Here is a 20,181-nt window from a genome sequence, read left to right as displayed (position 1 = left end):
GTAACTTACACTGTCGTGGTCATGTATCTTCAGTATGAGTTCATCGGATCTTCGTTTACTTGCATATTGCTGTCGAAGGATGAAATAGAGGATAAAGGCTGCCACAAGCAGAAAGCCCAGCACCCCAATGGCGACGGACAATATAAAAACAAGAACAGCATCGCGACGACGCAATGCCAGGTCAGTTTCATCTTCAGCATTTAAATATCGCGAAGCACCCACATTGGCTCTTCCAAGACCTGCAGAGGCAGGCTCTCTTGAGGGAACCGAAAATACGCTCTTCGTTTCCTAACCCGACAAAATAAAGACAGGTTCAATTAGAAGGCTAGCATGCGTTGTCTTAATTTAGTTTACCTTTGTCTGCCGTCGAACATATTATGGTAACCTAGCTAGCCATTCATCAAAGGTAACAATTACCATTTTGACTAATACTAATTGTTTTTGGAAACTACGTTGCTAATTTGCTTGACTATTGAAAACTAGTAGTTACATTCCGTTTCCATGATTTGCAGAACACGAAGGAATTACATATCCAGCCGGTCTCCTTCCGGCATGCTTGACGGCTTCAAAAATGACTAAATTATATTTGAAGTCTGGCGTAATACCTCTAAACAATGTACTACTTCAAATCATAAATTTAATTTATTTATTATGTAATAATAACGACTAAACCTTATTGGAATCAAAACATATAATGTGAAAAAACTGTTTTGTTCGATCTTAATATCTTTAGACCAATGCCCTTCTCAATAAGCTAATCATATCCTAAACGCTCCTACTAAATTCTAAAAGTATCTCTTTAATGACTCATAAGTTGCATAAGTTAATGACTAATAAGTTGCATAAGGCGTCAAAACATAAAGTGCGTTCATTTATCGGTTTCACATATTTGAGGAATTAAGGATTCATTCGTCACATTTGCATCCTCCGAAATGTTTTATTGCCTACCAGTTCTTTTCAACAAAGTAAAAAGAACCTTTAACTAATAGACATGACTCAATAATCTGCTATGCGCGTCATATTTTAATCATACACATGACCAGTGGTCGCTGTACAAACCTCAACTGGGACAATGTTTAAGTTATAGAAATTACAGTTTGCAGTCGAAATTCCTGCTAGTGCATCCTTGTCCGATGACTTACAAAAATATAACCATGCATATATATAAAATATGTGCCTAAAAGCTGAAGCTGCGTTAAAGGAATGTAAAGTGGCAGCACCAAACATCTCCTTAGAATGAAGTTTGATAAAGTCTTAATTAAACAAGACAATGGTTGGTCAACGATCTGTTTTCATTGTACCACTGCTGGTGTCATTGTATCACTACTAAAAGCTATATCTTCGAATTACCCTCGAGAATATCATAGTGCTATCACAAATCGTAATATGAATGGAAGCAATAAGCAGAGCAGATTACCAAGAAAGCATTATCAATGACGGCTTCATCGGCGACAAGCAACCAAAAGCTCAATATCATCGTAGAAGATTGCATCGAGGAACTAATACACTATGGAGGTTCATACAGGTATGAACATGTCCACTATATCACTGATAGTTTCTGTACAACATTCCGAAGTCACCAAGAATCTCACCCAATAAATGTTGAAGTGAGTACAAGTAATGAAGTATCAGTCAAACAATGTTGCTTTGCGATTACAAAAGTTCCGCTGAAATGATATCTAATAAACAGCTCCAAATTTCTAAAATTGCTACAGGCGAAGTAGCTCAGATGACCGAAAATATTTTAAATTTAAAAGTAAGAAAAAGATCTTTTTCTTACCGAGCATACGCTACGCGTCGAGCTTAGCATTAATAGAATTTGAAGTCGCTGCAACATGATGCTAAAGGCAAGATAACTTGGTAACTTCGCTGCACCATTTGCTTTCGGGTTTTCATGTGACTCAAATAATTTATCAGATACCAAATTATCTTGCCTTCAACATCATGTTAAAGCGACTTAAAATCCTATTAATGCTAAGCTCGACCCGTATGCTCAGAAAGAAAAAGCAGATTAAGCAATTGATAAACAAGGTAGTATCAAATTAATAACAAGCTTACTCTGTAGTGTGTTAAGAAAAACAATGAACTGTATAACTCCGTGCTAATTTTAAAGCAGGAATAAATCATCAAGTCCAAATCAATGAGTCCTTATTACTGAAGAACAGTGAAATTTTTGGCAAATTTCACGGCATGAAGTACTACTTAACCTTTTCAAAAATTAGGGGTAGTATATATGCGTAATCCGGGCGAAGTTGTTCTGATAACTATAAAGTATTTAGAAATCAACACACTACATAAATTCAAATAAATGCTGATATGTTATTCTTATTCTGCGTCAAGTTGGCAAACTATTGATACCCTTTTCGCAGGTATCCCAAGACGCATAAAAGGAATATCATTTTTAGGAAATAATAAAGAAGAAAATATACACAGATTAAATCAAGTCATGATACGGTTTGGCTACCAGCGCCTGAGAATTAATGTTTCTACATATAAGTTACTGCGGAATTGTATAAAATTTTGGTTTTTCCGATATTCACGTAAAAGAACGCCAAAATATTCAGGTAAGGTTTCAATGACAACAAACCCCCACTCTGATAACATACGATATTAAATTAACATGATTCCGTTTTATGCACCATTTGTCTCTAAACCAATGAACACTTCAAAACTATTGTACAAACTGTATGAAAGTAAAATAGTGGTCAGATCGCCTAAATCATACGAACAAAGATCTAAGCAACTCAAAGGCACTATCATATTTGACTAACTATTAGAGGAGTTTGATCTTACGACCCCATACTCGCCAGAGACGCATCTCCACATGGCATATCGGTGATATCATCGTATAAATAACCAGCAGTAGGAAAAGATTAACGGCCCTTTTTCATGAACAGCCTGTAATTCTGACGAGTGTTTCGGGATGAAGCAGAAAATTATATAGTAATAATAATAAATAATAGGATTCTTTTTACACTAATAACAGACAATAAGCCCATGCTATACCCGAATAAAGCTATACCTGGAGGAACACCCGCTGAACCTCAACGATAGACTATTTTTCCATCGCGATCAATACAATATTTATTCGCGTAAAGTAGGCGCTCTATCGGCACTACCAAAGAAGTATCAGTCGCAAGTATTCGCAGAATTCAAATTCCCAAAAGCGATTCTAGTGATTTCTTGTGATTCTAGTGAATTGCACCTTATTATCTACACTTAATCATCCAGCCACTTACGAAGCAGCAGATAATGAAAAAAACAATCAGCGAACACCTAGAGAAAATACTTGGAAGTATTAATAATGATTTGTATGAGACCTTAATTGAACTCCTAATGCGAATAAAAGCTTATCGACCAGACAAAGTAATTTATCACGCAAAGATACTATTAAGAAAACTTTCGATCGAAACCAACGTAAGAAATACTAGATCGATTACGAGCCAAAGTTCGCATTTAACGATAAAGTCGCCCGTAGGGTCTGTAATAACACATAATGAAATTGGAGGTATCATTAAAAAATACTAGAAAACTGGTTAGTCAAACGATGTATAAATCAGATAAGTGGGCAAGGATATCGATAATGAACAATATTCTCAATGGCTATTTCACACGAACAGAACCTATGGTGAAGAAAATAGGAACCAAAACCAAAGATGATGAATAAAACCGAATTTAAAAAAACAACAAGAAACGAACCGAAGCGATAGAAAAGAAGAGATTATCTTTTCGTGTGAGAGCTACCGTCCAGGTATCAAGAAATACCGCCACTTCGATCTTAATCGGCGTTTACGAAACTTGAAAAGAGGAAAATATTTAACCATTGGTCAATTCGTGGCTGAGAGAATGTTGTGTAATGGGCTATATATACAATTCTTCGCCACGAAATATATCACGATATTATAAAAAGTTTTTTTCGTATAATAATATCAAGGTGAAATATTATCCTTATTAACTACAAAGACATACCCCATTCAATTCACTAATGACTCCCACGATAATATCATACTTCTGCTCTTCAGCAAGCGGTGGATTGCTAGATGAATTGCTACCGACTATGAAGAGCAAGGGCTTCTGCAAAGGCTTCAAGTCGCCCGCTATATAGTAAGGTAAGCCATCCCGATCTGCTTCTGCGAAATTAACTAGTTTATCGGGATCAAAACGCATAAGCGAGTCCTGCTCCATCACAACAACGCGATACTTCCTGCAAAGTGATAACAGCAACCGCCAAAGTCATGAGTACAAAAGTCTCCAAATCTATAAGAAGGTTTGTCATATCGATTATTCATTAAAAAATAATGACTAATTTTAAAAAGAAATATCTGAATTAGGATACTTTAAGTGATAAAAATATTAAGCGATAATAATAAAATAATGATAAATAAGCGATAATTATAGTGATAGTGTAGCAAAATAATGTGATTGCGGTGATTTGACTTTTTTAATGCGAAACTTGGCCTTGTGGAGAACTAGGGAATTGTAGAATCGACCTTTCAATTTCCTCTGAACATAGTTTGTTCAGGCTATCGCAATGATAAATTAACATATTATTCGTAATATGATAGCATTTTTGCTACTTTTTCGTTACGCTAATATGAGGTAATAATTACCTGATACTGCTAATTATATTAACGACAGTCACAGGGGTCTACCAAATTGCAACATCTTTATGCTTTATATTTGTTACGTTACTTAGGTTCTATACCAATTGCGAAACAGCTGTATTTATTTAAGAGAACAAATATTTACACAATGTGAAAAACACGATAGATACGATGAGAAATACTATACATACGTGATGGGCCCATGGAATTCCGTTGGAGGGTTTATAGTAACAACAAGCACTTTTTTGCCATCTTGAAACATCTCCTCGACTGCCGGGTTTGGCGGAACGGGTAGATCTGTTATAAGACAAGTGCGGAATATGTGACTGATTTTTATTTCAGCTGATAATTGATTGAACTGGCTCGAGGTTAAGAAGTAAGCGTTAGCCTGCAAATAACTCACTGTTTTATTTTGTTTTCATATGATTATTTTATGTACACTAAGATAATTTGACTAAAAAAAAACGTCACATTATTGAGATTATACGAGTCTACATGCGCGCTCATGTAGCTTCTATGTCCGACCACAGTAAATGTGTCCATCAGGTGTATAACGTCTAGACTAATCCAAAGAAATGGACATAAGATAAATCAAGAACTGAAAAAAGGTTTGTCCGTTTATTGCTCACTCAATAAAGTGGACGGCCTATTGTTGATTCAGTAAAGTGGGCGGTCCTCATAAAGCAATACTATATGCCCTATATGTATGTGAGTTCCATGGAGGATCTTTGCAGAAGTGAATAACAAAGTTCTGAGAGCTGTAATGGAAGCTCTTTCTGTTCCAAGCTTTATGGTTGGTATAGTCATTAGGCATTCCATTAGAGTGCTGGCTCTCAGCACAAAACGAAATGTGTCGTCTATGACACATTCGTCGTCGACATCGGTTTAAACATACGCCACAACGCATCCTTAAGATTAGCAGGCAAATAGGTTGCACATTAAGTTATCATGGGAGGCTATATTTGGAGCTCACCCGTTTTAAAGTATACTTTTTTATATATATACATATACATATTGAAACCCTTATTTCTCTTTGCTTCACGTCATAATAGTAATCCATTCGGTTCGCTTGTATTTCGTAAAGCCTCAGTATTCGAACAAATTCCGCATTAAGCACTTAAAACTATTAAAGGGACTGCTCGACCTTACACAGCAAGAATCACGGTAGCAAACATGTAGAATTTATCTAAAAGCACTCTGGCATCCACCATACAAGTTACGATTTTTTCTCGTACTCACAAGATCTCATACAAGTTACGATTCTTTCGCAAAACCTGGGCGACTTTCTAGCTGGAACATTTCTTATATTGCGACACGTCGATTACTTATTAGCTGGATTTATTAGAATTAGCTGGCTAGTTCCAGTATCTAATCAACCTAATCAACCGGTCATCGTGATATTCGTCGCGGTTGTTCTACAAGCACGAGGTGTACAGGGAGGCACTAAAGCGCGGCAACCTGGTTTTCTGTAGCCCAGGTGGATGTTGTGCAAACAGTCCCTCTTTTGGCTTTGCTGCCAAAGAAGCACTTGCTTCGTTTTTTCAAACTTGTTTTGCGATTGCGGGTCTGTCGTATCGCCAAGCATCTTTTTGACTCGAAATCAACCTGTATAATGGACTGTTGCCTTCAGATGTCTGCGACAAGTTATCTTCTGGGTTTTTTTGGCCTGGCTTACCGAAAAATTTAGCGCAGTAGTTGAATGATAACCCGAAAAAAATCTCTTCGATGCTTCCGCTATCCTGGGTGTTCATAAAGAAGTCATTCTTGGAACGAAAGGTACACATAGATCGACAACACATCAGTACTACGTAGACGAGTAATCGTTTAGCGATTACTGTTGCATTGCGATACATCTGTCGCATTGCAAGTATATTTATAGTAGCGTCGTCGAAGAAGTAAGTACGATTTAGACTAACTATTTAAGAAACATATTCTTGGAAAGCAGGCCTCATAGTGACACGCTTGAATATAGATTTGTCTCGTTCTTTAAACACGTAAGGGCACACAGTCCATGATCACTTTGAATAGATAGCCATATAGATACAAATTAAAGTTTTAAAAAAACTTTTTCAAAAAATGACTTTAAACTATATTCTAAAGACTTTTTTTAAAAAAGTCTAAAATACAGTCAAATAGTCTGTTTGCGAGAAGTGGCACTTTGCCTAACTTGCTGCGAAACGTCCATTGGAACAAACAAATACTCTTCCATGTCATTTTCAATTGGGCCAAAGTCACTGCCATTCAGATCCACTGGTACTCTGGGCATGTAGCCTTGCGCCATTTTGAATAGGCAAAAAACAAGTGGATAATGCAGGTCCAATCTCTTACAATACGTTCATGTGTCGAAGTTTACACAATACAAGCGATGCTCAATGTTTAAGAAGTCATTCAAAAATCCTATGTAGTAAGACGTCAAGTTAAAGAAGCTTTTAAACAATTTTGTATAAGGCTAAACCAGAAGACCTTAACAACTTGGTCGGGTCTGGGCGGAGCTCAGTCGCACTCAAAATAAACGTTGTCTTCTTCGAGCGAGACTCTTTTTAGCTTTAGCCCAAGTCTGGTCTTATTAATCGTTCCTAGCACTACGGCGACATGCTACATATGGCGGTCATAGTTATGCTTTTCCAAGCCCACTTTTGGATTTCTTTCTGCGACCAGCATCGGTGTCGCTGTTTAACATTGCTTCAAAGACCTCTCAGGACAAGGGGTTACACACGAACAAACTGGAAAACGGATATATTTGGCTATATATATACTATTTCTACAGGAAGATCAAATTATGTCTTCGGGCCCCGTAGCGGTAACACGTAGTTGCCAAGCTAACAGCATACGCAAGCACGTAGGTCACCCCAGATTGACTGCTGAAACAGTACCTTTCCTTGTGAAGTCTCACCTCTGTCTAGGGACATTAGCGCCATATCGATTTGTACAAATCGAGAAACAACGAAGTCCTATTGCTGCGTTCGTTGTAGAGTCTGTAGGGAAGTGCAAGACAGCCTTGCTCAATAGAGAGTGATATGTTTGGACCAAGCCATCGACCAATTCTTGAGGCTGAATTGTTAAGTGCCGTTTTTTGAAACCATTCAAGAGTTCCAGTTTTAATCCCGACATTAGCCGGACGCCCTGGTAATACACCTCTAACTACGCTGACTGTTTTGTCCAAGAGCTACCTCAGGTGCGACTCAAGGATCTGGATCAGTGCTATAAAACAGTTTTACTGTTGATATCATTATCTGCGAATGAGCCCGGCTAATACGTCTATGGAAATTTGAAAGGCGTAAATTGCTTGTTCTTCTTTCATTCAAGCCACGGCAAATTGTCTTTTTATTAGAATATATATTACCCTAATAATATATATTATATATATATATATATATATATATATAATAATGTGTATATAGTTAGCTTGTTAACCTGCTTAATTTGGTACAAAAGTGTCTAGTCACAAGTTAAGTTATATATAATATTAGGTGCCATGGTAAAATTGAACTCATAATACTACAGTCTAAAAGAGCAGCCTACAGTTAAATACAGACTGAACAAAGTATCACAGAATCGGCAACGTGCTCGCCTTGCAATTTTTCCTCTTGGTAAATTTCTACAATTTTAAATGGAACAACTTAAGCCTCCAAAGAGTTCTTGTTTACAGAGATCTACTTTCCAGTTCACTCGAGGTTGAGTCCTTCTGGGACGCTAAATTCTCTAATGCATCTTACGATGCGATGTGCGAATTCGTTGAGCTATTGCAATCTAAGAATGGGCTTCTTAAGGGCATCACGAGCGCCAACTTTTAAAATATCTGAGCATTTAACAGTTTTTCTCTAGACTCTAATTTTGATTGCGAAATACGACGAACCTTCGTATTAATGAGATATCGTCCACTTCGGGAAGCGCGAAGCAATAAACAGAGCACAGGTCGTCACAGTATTGTGGACGCGTTTGCATCGTTATAAGTCTGTACTATAGCTTTTGTAGCAACGTACTCAGTTACTGTATTAGATCGGCAAGCGTGGTAAAGTTATTTTATTTATTATGATATTATTTTTATATTTAAATGTAATATATAATTATATATATTATTATTATACATTTATTGTTATTTTAGGCTAGGTCGTTTCTGCAACTCGTTAATAATCAGAGACGGAATAAAAGTTACCGCCTTAAATAAATGCACAGTGTAACTTAAATACCAGATATTTAAGAAGAATATGCTCTAACTGATTGCCGGCCCTGAGATGAAAAGAAAGCTCTGCAGTAGAGCAAAGTTTAACTGCGTCCGTTATGGAATTACGTTACAGGTATATAAAAAAATCGTATAAAATTTCAATGAAGATCTGCACAAGCCTTTTTAATTCCAATAAAAACGAACAGTTTTCCACGTCTGACATGCGAAATTATAGCCAAATTCGTTTAACACACTCCGTAACCACTAAAGTAAACGTAGGTTTTGTCGCCATAGGCCTCGTACTAATTTCGACTGTAAATTTCACGTTAGCTTCCACCATATAAAACTCTAGTCGGATGTTGGCGCTAGAGTCGATTTGTTTGGCTATTCACATTTTTTAGAAGAGTTTACATTTACATAAAAGTAGCAATCGGCAATGCATCGCGTGTTTATCTAAAGTAAAGCAAGCGCTGACATAATATATAACAGTGGGATATGAATACTATGTGTAACCATAGCTAATTCAAACCCATTGTACCACAAAGATTTGTATGATTATGACAAAGCATGTAAAGAAGTTAATTTTGAGTAACGTTTTAAATATACTACAAGCAGCAGGACAGAAGAAAGGGTCAAAAAAGTAGGTCAGAAGTTAATAATATTTAGTAACCAGCAGTACTTTTCAACTGATTTAACAAACTGATGTTTCAAGAAATTTAGGTCGGCAGTTTTTAATACCATAAAGATGGTATTGAAAGCCAAGCCTTCGCAATATATTCCTATTGACTTGAAATCTCATTTTGTCTCTCGTTTTATACTAAAAAGGATAGGCAAAGGGCTCTTACCAATAGACGTTATCAGAGGAGTGGCATTTTTGGCCATTTTACGTGCTATAAGATGCAATTTAAATTGCTGCTGTAGAGAAATTTAGCGTTAGCTAAAGCTGGTAAGATGAATAAAGAATACCATCAAATTACATTTTGGAGTTCTGTCCCTAACTGAAAATCTATTATGACTCTTAATATTGTGTTTTTTTATGTTCAACATATTTTTAAGGACTTCTTCAACGAGGCATCAAGTATAAACGTTTTTCTGTGCACCTACTGAAGAAACTCTTAGAAACCCACTAACAGTGATGGCGATAACGAAAATTCAGGTACCTCCAAGCCGTGTCCAGGCACTAAGATACGATTTCTCAGTAACGTTGCCTTCAATATCGATGGCCCAGACCGAGATATTATAAGATGTGGCAGGACTAAGTCCAAGAAGTACAAATGATCTTTGTTGGCTGCCCACGCTGCTTTCGACTGTGACAGGGTTTGAAGTATAGGAGGTTATCGGAACTGCTGTAATCGTAAACGTGGATAAATTGAAGAGGTTTGATGGGCTTGAGAATGACCAGGATATCGTCAGAGAGTCATTAGTAGCATTTATAATTCGCACGGTACGTGGTCCCTCCACTGGTACTGAAAGCACAAAATATTTTTAATAATAGATACGCAGCTTAGTTGAGAATCATTTTTAGCAATATAAGATTGGCCTTAAGATCTAGAATATCTCCATTTCCGAAGGTAAATTAAGTCATATACTGCATAATTTACGTTAAATCAAACGAAACACGTTTGGATTTTTGAGTCGTTCTCCGTGTTCACACACATAGTTAACTAGTGTATGAAAGGCTTACTTCAAGCACACTTTTGGCACGGCATATTTGTGTTTTACATACTATTTTACCTAAGTGACAGAATATGAATATAGACAAATAATAACTAAAAAAAACTGAAAATCGTAAATTAAAAAAGATAACATTTTAAGTTCTTGGAAGGTATCATGTTTTACACTCTATCTAATCTAAAATTGACCAAATTATGACGACAAAACACTATGACAGTTTGCTGTGAGTTTCCGGTAAACCTGCGTAGGATAATTTAACCATATAATAAGAAAATAATAGTTTTCACCTATATAGATTATTGCACAAAATTTTTGTTATAGCTTTCTTTTAAACTACTCGAATGGTATCTAATTTCTTACATTAGGAAAGTCAATGCTATGGTTGGTTGTAAGTACAGTAAGTTGTAAAATCTGCGGTGAGCCTCGCCCAATATGGGCGTGGACGTGCCGTGCTATGTATACATGTCCTATTTGTGTGTCTGTGTTTGGAACTTATTTTTTGAGTTTTTAATTTTGAATTTGAATTGCAGACATACCAAAGCGTTATGAGCAACCAAAAAAAAATTGATAACTACAGTACATGACTTACTAACAAATTTGGATTTGTGTATATGTAATTACCTACGGTTCATGTATCTTACTCTGACTTGTTACCGCGTTGGTCCGAAGCAAAAGAACGATAATAGAAGTCACACAGATAGCTCGTCCTAATCTTAGGCTTGTCCTATAGCCACCTTCATCGGCTTGGCTCCACCCCATCTTGCGATGAGAACACCACAGTGGTCAACACGGACTATGATACTTGCAGGTTGGCTCGTTTGTCGGACTCCGACAACTCCTAAAATACTGCAGGCATACAGGAGAAAGCGGAAACGCGGGTGGGGCCTTCTAGGACATTTTAGGGAGATATTGACAGCATGATGCTAGCTATAATAACAGTGTTCGCACGTCTGACAGTTTATTGATGACCAGTGGCCGAGACTTCTGTCCTGCAATATACAAAGTTGTCTAGCTTTAGTCAGCAACTCTAGCTATTACAATGGTATCAATAATATAACTACACCATATGCCATCCTCTGTTTGTGATAGATGTTTGCCTGTGCGCTTATAATGGGGAAATGTATAGGTTAACGCTTGTGACTCGTTCATTTTTACACACCTTGTAATCATGGTTCCTAAATTCTTGTCAATAACCTGCATTCTTAAGTAAATACAATTTGTCTGAAATATATTCATACACCCCGTAGTTTTAACGGAATCATGTGAACAATAATGTGCATAATCAAAAAGAGGACAAGGTGTATTTATGGAATAAGGAATTATTGCACACTATTACTTTGCAAGTATACTAAAATAGAAGAAGACCCTCACGCAAACCACGCAAAAAGTTGTGTAACTGTAGCTATTGAAGCACCAAACAACTATTTCTAGACTAAGCAAAACATTGTGCGCAAAGCACATATGTTATGAGACAATCAGCTGTCATGCAGATGCATAAATATCGCACAGAAATACTTTAACCAAGAGGACTACTCGAAAAGGCTTCACCTCGGTGGCAATTCAAAGTCGATGAAGACCTCGAAATGAAGACAACCCGCTGATTAGCCGAGAAGATAAACTACGACCAGGATCCCATTATCAGTCTATTATATAGTAAATACCCGAAATTAGGAACCTGTGTGTGCCACTTATTGGATAAAGTGCCGAAACAACACTGCTTCTTACTAAGGATCAATATTTAGTCTGATACAGGGCAATGCGCTGTCTTGCACATAGTTTTATCACTAGTAATGAGATGTGCCCATGTCGATTTAAAATGCGCGTACACCCAGAGCTAGGCCAAATCCTAATCCACCAAGGATCGTCACGTTTAATGGGATGGAAAGGCTTTCATGCAGCTTTTATTTTGGAAAGAACAAGATGGTCAACAAAGCGTATATAGTCTAGTTGCAACAATTAAAGGAGGCTATCCAACAGAAAAAACCTGTTAGTCGAGGCAAAGTGACCATTTTCACAATCTTGCCAAGCTGCACATAGCAAAGATTATAAAAGCCGCCCGGTAAGAGTATAGTTGGGAGGTTACTTTGCATCCATCATATTCTTCAGCCATTACACTTACGGATTATTAACTCGTCCAAATACTTTCAAATGATGTTAATAACCGTATATTTGGTAGAGAAGTCCTTAAATTTGGCTGGACGGGTTCCTCAACACTGTACCTGGCAATTTCTGGCGAAAAAGAAATTCTAATAAGTCTAATAAATATGTAAAAAGGTCGTCGAGAGTGACGGCGAATATATAAATTAATTTGTTGCTAAAATTCGAGTAATTCGAGTATGAAGAAATGGCTATTACTTATGTCCCAGCCTAGTATGAAGAACATTGTGTATTAATAGAGCTTAAAAAAAATTATTCTTTACATACATTATTGGCTCTATTAGGTCTTTTATATCTATTGACAATATTTGTCAATAATTTTGGACCTAACCTACACGACAACGTGCTATCAAATCGTCGAATTTTTATGTAGCATGTCAAATTTCACCTATTGTATGACGGTTATTAATTTGATATGAAATGCATTCGTGTAGAGCACTCAGCTATTTCGCACAATACCTATTTGAAGCCAATGGAATAAAAATAAATCACAATGGTAAGTCAAATTAGATTCTGAATTCATCAACATTGTAATGAATATTAAAATTCGTGATCACCTACACGTAACCTGTCAGTATGGCCTCAGACATGTTGGTATTTTGGTCCTATTAAGATTCCGTTCTTTCGCTTGGTATCGCTAAAATATCAATGACGCTGACGAAATGCTTAAACAAAGCTTAACTGTTGATATTGAAGAAACAAGTGTAGCATACGCTTCAAATAATTTGTGCCAGCGCTTTTTTTAGAAGAATTAAAGGAAGTTTTGTGGATAAATTTTTACAGGATGGAAGTTAAACAAAAAAAAAAATGGAAATTGCCAGTCGTATAATCAAACGACGACGATTCTCGTTTTCAAATATTAGATGAAATGATAGGTTTCAGCAATTTTACTAAAGTAAAAGCCCCATATTTTTATTCCTGCGACAGTAGGCCTTTGTGTTATGTATCCCTTCCCACTGCTCACGATTCTTTCTCATCTTTCCACCAAAGGATATATACCATCTCGTCTGAAGGTAGAAGGCACCGTCTGAAGAAGTTTTCCATCCAGGTTTTGAGTTATTGATTCGTGTTGAAAATAATACCACAAAAAAGACTTCCCAGTAAATCGAACGATGTATCTGTCGGGGTAAGTTCTGGAGAATATGCAGGGTGCAACACAGCCTCCTACTTAAAATCAAAGGAGCAGCTTTGACGATGTTTGCCATGTGTAGTCTCACGTTGTCGTGAAGCAAAATCTGATGTTATTTATCGAGTCTTTTCTTTTGAATAGCCTGGTTGCCTAGATGGAAGTAGATAAAATAAACATGCCGAGAGCTAGCTTGTCGTAAGCGATTTCGAAGACCCTTGCATTCTCACTGAAAAAAGAGCACCCCTTTTTTGGATAAAAATCCGGGTGAAGCATGGGCCTTAGCTTTTCTTCTGGGGCCACCCGTCCTGATATCTGGTTCTAATTGACGTATCAGTTAATCGCTATTCTGGGCAAGAATTGATAATTGAGGCCGCGTGATGTTCAATACCAGGCGATGCTGAGATGCAACGCTAAACCGTATTTCCTTACTGGAGGGTTCATATGGTACCTGAGATCTAAGTTTCTAATAAACCCAAAGGTATGAAAAGATTAACGATGACCTTGTAGTTGCAGCCCAATTTTCCGGTCAATTCTTGAGTTGTTTGTTGCCTGTCTTCATTCAAAAATGTTGTCAGATGGTCGTCATTAAACTCGCACAGCGTGCCGAAGCGGAGAGCATCCTCTAAGTTCCGTAAACCGTTCTCAAACTTAGCAAAGTATGAATCACCCTTAAGCAATTTTTTTAGTGATAGAGTCGTTACTGTATATAAGCAAATTTCCGGGGCTGTTTTGAGAAAGTTTTTCCCTCGACGAAGTACAGAGGGTATCAAAAATGTACTCTTTACATTTGAAAGGTCCGTCTTTAAGGAGTTTAGATCGTACTCACAATATAATGCATTTATATAATACAACATTCGCTGCAAAAGCGCTTGCGAACAGTGTATAATAAGTAAACTACAAGTGACAGTAAGTAAGAAAGAGAAATTTTTGAATTAACCGCGCGAACTGTTTGCCCAACCTACCACACACCCACAGCTGCCTCAATGTTTACAGACATAGTTGGCCTTAGGGTTTGAACCCTGAGTATTTTTGGAAACAGCTACGATCTCTAAAAATATATACCCTTATCATCTGTATCGATAATCCCTGTCCCTTTTTCGATTGCTGGTAGACACTCAGTAAATGCATTAAAAGAGTAGTTTTTTTTCGAGTTCTGAAAAAATACTCATCAATTGCATTCTGGAAATTTTGGCGAATTCTGACAGGACGCTAAAGCACAACGAAAACAAAAACGCGTTGGGGTGTCTTACCTATGACGCAATTTAGGTTTGACGTGCATGCTAGAAAATATTGGGGCATAACGAAAAGTTTTCAGAAAAATTATATTTTCAAAATGAAAAACCAAGCGTAGTGAGTAAAAACTTTTTTTACACTAATTGCTGCTACCCAACTAAATAATAAACCTACCCACTGTGCAACCTTTTCGGCGGGTATTAAATTATTAAACATATTTCCCTGTACACGCATGTGCCCACAAGTTTTCAATCAGTCTTCTTTGAACAATATATTTTGCAGTCGACACATTCCCATTGATATTATCTGCCGCTTGCGAGCCTCTGACTTACTGTACCCTCAGTTTAAATTAATCTTTTTTAAACTCTAAGTCCATGATTTTTAATTAAAGTTCTGGCTATATCTTCAATTCCATTCGCCTAGCCTCAAGGAGGGCTCAGAAAAAATAAAAAAAATTTAAGTGACAAATATTTAAAAATGGGTTGTTCATACAAGGAATCCTAAATAACTTGTATTCAACTAAGTGAATGGCAAGAAATATTTTCCTTGTGCAGCCTAAATCGAGTAAGTTGCAGAGTAACATTATATTCCTCGGGGCAGCTTCTAATATTGTCCAACACCTTCAGACACTTGATTCTACACCTAGACATGTTAATACAAAGTTCCATACAATAAAATGGGTTCGGATACAGTAGTTGGAACTATCTCATCATGGTACATTAATAAATTGACTCCTAATATACAATAGTAAATAAAAAGTACAATAGTATATTGAACCTACTTATCGCTGTTGTATATCAATGTTCCCAGGTTTTACTAAATTATCTTTTTTGTCCTGCTCTGCATAGCATCTGTCTCGTACGAAGCATAGCTTAGGGTTTTGTGGCTTACGATTTCTGGTAGGTCTCTCGGTTAGCAAAACTTCAATTTCCTTGCGTGCCATGAACTCACAGCGATATCACCAAAATGCTCCGGTCACATTCAGAGAAATTGAGATTTCACATGAGAGCTTTCTTATACCACAACAATGCTAGACTCTATTAAATGTATGCCTTTCAACGATTTACTCATATTTCTTCAAAAATTTCTTTTTGAAAAACAGCCTTCGTTTGCACAGAAAATACACTTTTGAGTTAACTCCACCAACCGTTTCCGCTTTTAAGATAAAAAGTGGTTTAATTAGGTAGGCTCAAACACACAGAGACGACTAGTAGGAGAGTTTAATTTGCGCTTCCAAACAATCTTTGGTACATCGTGTTTAATGTGCTTATTTGACATATTTATCGTAGTTACGTAAGACTGTAGCACGGAAAATACCACTCTTCATTGAGTTGTTCCTACTTGTCCCGCTCTATATAGCACTTGCATAGTCTCTGTAAGTTCGTGAATTCGATCTCGAGAAACCAGTTCTGCGTAGGATTGACGGCAATTTTTCCATGACTATGCACGTCTTCCCTATCAAACTGTCCTAACTATTCTTGCTTTACCACTGCAAGGAATTTTGGAGCTATTAGCCCGATTAAAGGCTTACACCTCGTTGGTGCTTCATTAATTGCTTTATTACATTTGTTAGCAGGTATCAACTAAGGTCGTATTCCATTTTGTCATTATACTTTTTTGCTGCTTAATGCAGTCACGTTATTTCGTTAATACTTAATAAAAAAGCTTTTCCTTCTGATACACGTCTTGCATACGGAGCTTGATATATTTGCTTCCTACCAACGATTACGTATCTACAGACGGCATCAATGCATTGCTGAAATTTTGCAACCGGAATTCTTGCTATTATCTATTTTCGTTACCGTGCTTTTAGTGCTTTTACTTATCCCTTCCTCTATCATTTTTCACCTTTAGGTACGTGTACGCTAAGTAATATACAATCGGCACTCTAAAGCGGGGTAAGCTTACATATAATCTTTTTTTATTCACACAAATCGTGTAGTGCTTGTTTGCGTCGATATATATACATATATAAGTGTCCAAAAAATCTGACCACTGTAATTTGCGTCAACATTCTTTTCTTGCCAGTACAGTTTCTGCATTTTACATGCGGAATTTATAGCAAATATTTGTTTGACCATGCATTCGGAAGTACTTGGTTAAGATGGTGAATTTTATTCCTAATTCGACATAACACCTGCATCCTATCTTCTTGACGTAAAAGCATATCTTGATAAGAATCCTCTAAACAGATAACTTGAATGAAGGGGTCTTATAGAATACCCTGCTTTATATATATATCACGCCAATGAACTTTATATAGAAATACTTCAGAAATAAGGCTTACGCCAGAAAACCAACGACATTAGATAATCTTGAAGTTTGTTGATCTTAGTGAACAAAAAGCCTACAAGTGTCAGCCTATTATTGATCAAAACGGTAATAACACTGAACATCTGGGTAGAAGAAAAACTTATTAGACTACTTTACAAGTTGAATAATAATTTTATGTAAATAAAGCCAAGGTCGTTATAACTTAAGCTGTGTCTACATTTTATATATACGCGCATGTGTGGAACGATTAGCCACTAATTACTTGCCTCTTTGCTTCAGTGTTCAAATATATAGTAGAGCACGCCTATTTTTTATTGATTCATATACCCCAATGCTTTCACAAACGAAAAAGACGTTTTCGAAAACAACAACGAAAAGGTGATTTTTATTGTTTAATAAGGGGAAATACTTCGTCTAAGTAAATTATTATGAATGCGTAGAATAAAGCGAGCAAAGCACGGGGGCAAATAATCTTCTACATAGAGCAATCATATCCGTTTGGATTCGGCTGGTTAATATATATGCCGAGTATTCCCGGTACGTTAACAAACAATGTTTTGCGACATAGCTTCCACCAAAGACTCCATGAATGCCTTCCTTGCATATTTTAATATTTTCATGCAAAGACACTATAGAGAAGAAATTTACCTTTGAGTATAAGCAATATACTCCTGCATTCAGAGGGATGGCAATGACTGACCTCGGGTGTGAAGAAAGAACAGGTCAACAGTATTCCGATGCACCTTTAGTAAAGATGTAAGTATCTAGTCTGGATCTATTAATTCACTTCCACCAACATGCTCCGTTATCAGTTCTATTATTATTTTTACAATAAGACCCTCATATACAAAATATAATGTTTTAGCGCATATTTATATAAAATGGTTAAATAAATTCGTTTTTACAGTCATTCGAGTCGCTCGCGACTCCTGTTTCCACAGTTTCCTCTATGCATACAGACACGCTTTAAATAAAGGTGCCCCAAGCACATATTGGACATTATTTATATGAAGGTCTTGACGAATACTTCCTTAACGCAAAGCGTGATGCACGCACTTTGGTTTTTTACTTTCATTTCCCAAGAAAAAGGGAACATGACCGAAAATCACTTCACTGTTTTCCCATAATACAATGCACGCGGCCCCATTTTTTAGAATTTGACTTGCGGAAAAAAGCCTAGCGTTTTACCGGTGATAATTTGACTTAGGTGTATAGAAGTTAGAAAAATGCGACCTGAATAGTGTCCATCAAAAGCTTTTCCATAGAAACCGCAACCATGTTCCTATGATAATTTTCTTGCCTTAATGTTAGGTTTCGTTCTTTCGCAGGCGTGTAAAAATTTTCTAACCTATGTTGTCCTCTTCAAATAAAACGTTGTTCACACAGAAAGGTGTGTTAGAAAGTTTGTATGGTCGGTCCTACTTTTCTGCAAACAACGGTAAAAAACGATAAAGGATTATTGGTCACGTGGTAAAAGAAACTTTTGAATACCAGCACCAGTGCGTCTCTCCTCGTTCATGAGATTGTTTAGGCGGTTAACATGGTTTGCATGTAGATTGTCGGCCTGGAAAAACAAGTTATTTAGCTGCCAAATCAATGCCCAATCACCTTTTTTTTGTCGATTCCGTTTGAGAGAAGGATAATTCACGACTGCAGCAAATACAGTAGAAAAGAAAGGTAAACATTTTGTAATTGCACATTCATTTTTGTATAAATTGTAGACGTGTACTCTGCCTGTCTTGCAACTCACTTTTTCACCACGTCGCTTAATTTCACAGCTAAACTTGTCGAACTATAATATTGTACCTCCATAGGTCGAAAAGCGCATGGATTGTGTTTTATAAAGTACAAATTCAGTTAACTAAAACAACAGGTGCTCGTGGGAACGGTTAATAACTATCATCAATAAACGCGCAGGAAATATTGTGATTTTCAAAAAAAGCAGTTTAATTTCGCGACTTAACTGGCACCATCCTATTTTTCAATTTGTGTATTGTAAATTGTCCAGAAATATCCATTAGTGATTACAAAAGCATACCGTATTATTATTATTACTACTATTGTGTGAAAAACAGGGCTTATATAATAAGACTATGCATAATTGTGTTTATCGAAAATGATGCCTGAATGTAACGAAGAAAGCCATAGCAACAGAAAACATAATAGATAACATAGGTTGCCAAGAGTTTTTCATGAATTAACAATTGATTCGCGCTGTCCCTTCATGTAATCAAATGTCTAGAAGAATCTGTTTCTATCGCAGCTAAATTCAAGGAGTCTAATGTATGCGCCTTACAAATTTATCTATATATATTTATTTAAAACCGCTTATCATAGTTTATTGATACATTGCTCACAAAATGGTCAGTTGACTCGTTCGTTTACCAGTAGCTCCACATTTATTATGTAATAAACTAGCACAATTTCAAGCTATGGAATATATGAATTGGCATTTACACTTGCATGGAGTTCCAATTTACCAGAGTTTCAGATAATAACGTATATATTATGAAATGATAGTATAATTATATTGAAACTTAGGAAGTTATTTCGACATGCAGAACTTACAAAACAGTAGCAGTACCGCAGTGGTCAATCTGTCTATAACTTTGCTCTAGCTCAACAAAAGAAAACTTATAGAATAGGACTTACCAACTAAATAATAGCAAGCAGCAAAAGATTTCCTTAATTTGTAATCGTTAAGTCGCCTCCTTTTCGTTTAGGCAAGTCAAGATCTAAACGCTATGAATACACTGAGACATCGTAGAAGTAGCCATAGCATACAACTGGAACCATCCACCGCCAGTGACTGTCGTTATTAACGTAGCCTTCACTATGGAAGTGGCTCATACTTCCTTGGCTATCAAGGAATGAAATAGGAGCGGGAGACCCTCTGCCAACTGCCAGATCCGCTCACGGCTAGCGGCGGCGACGCGCACGGTCAC

At 36.8% G+C, this 20,181-nt stretch overlaps 1 protein-coding gene across 3 annotated transcripts in view; it reads right to left on the bottom strand.

Annotated features, from left to right (window-relative positions):
• LOC111244396 (putative inactive tyrosine-protein kinase Wsck) overlaps window positions 1–20,159 on the bottom strand; it is a 55,643-nt gene extending 35,484 nt beyond the window's left edge. The window contains exons 1-6 of one of the 3 annotated variants that reach the window (XM_022791454.2): window positions 19,889–20,159; window positions 11,085–11,432; window positions 9,930–10,235; window positions 4,796–4,901; window positions 3,970–4,204; window positions 10–288 (exon numbers count right to left, since the gene is read on the bottom strand). In XM_022791454.2, coding sequence (XP_022647189.1) covers window positions 10–288; window positions 3,970–4,204; window positions 4,796–4,901; window positions 9,930–10,235; window positions 11,085–11,202 — 1,044 coding nt within the window. In that variant the 5' untranslated portion in view covers window positions 11,203–11,432; window positions 19,889–20,159. Of the gene's footprint in view, window positions 1–9; window positions 289–3,969; window positions 4,205–4,795; window positions 4,902–5,843; window positions 6,480–9,929; window positions 10,236–11,084; window positions 11,433–11,602; window positions 11,623–19,888 lie in introns of those variants that run through there. The other 2 variants (XM_086978724.1, XM_022791456.2) reach the window with 2 other exon arrangements.
• Window positions 20,160–20,181: the final 22 nt, after the last annotated feature.

This window comes from Varroa destructor, unplaced genomic scaffold (assembly GCF_002443255.2).
Source record: "Varroa destructor unplaced genomic scaffold, Vdes_3.0 BEIS01000002.1, whole genome shotgun sequence".
Lineage (NCBI taxonomy): Eukaryota > Metazoa > Arthropoda > Arachnida > Mesostigmata > Varroidae > Varroa > Varroa destructor.
Note: the sequence above shows the minus strand (reverse complement) of the source record. Positions and strands in the feature narration are given on the sequence as shown.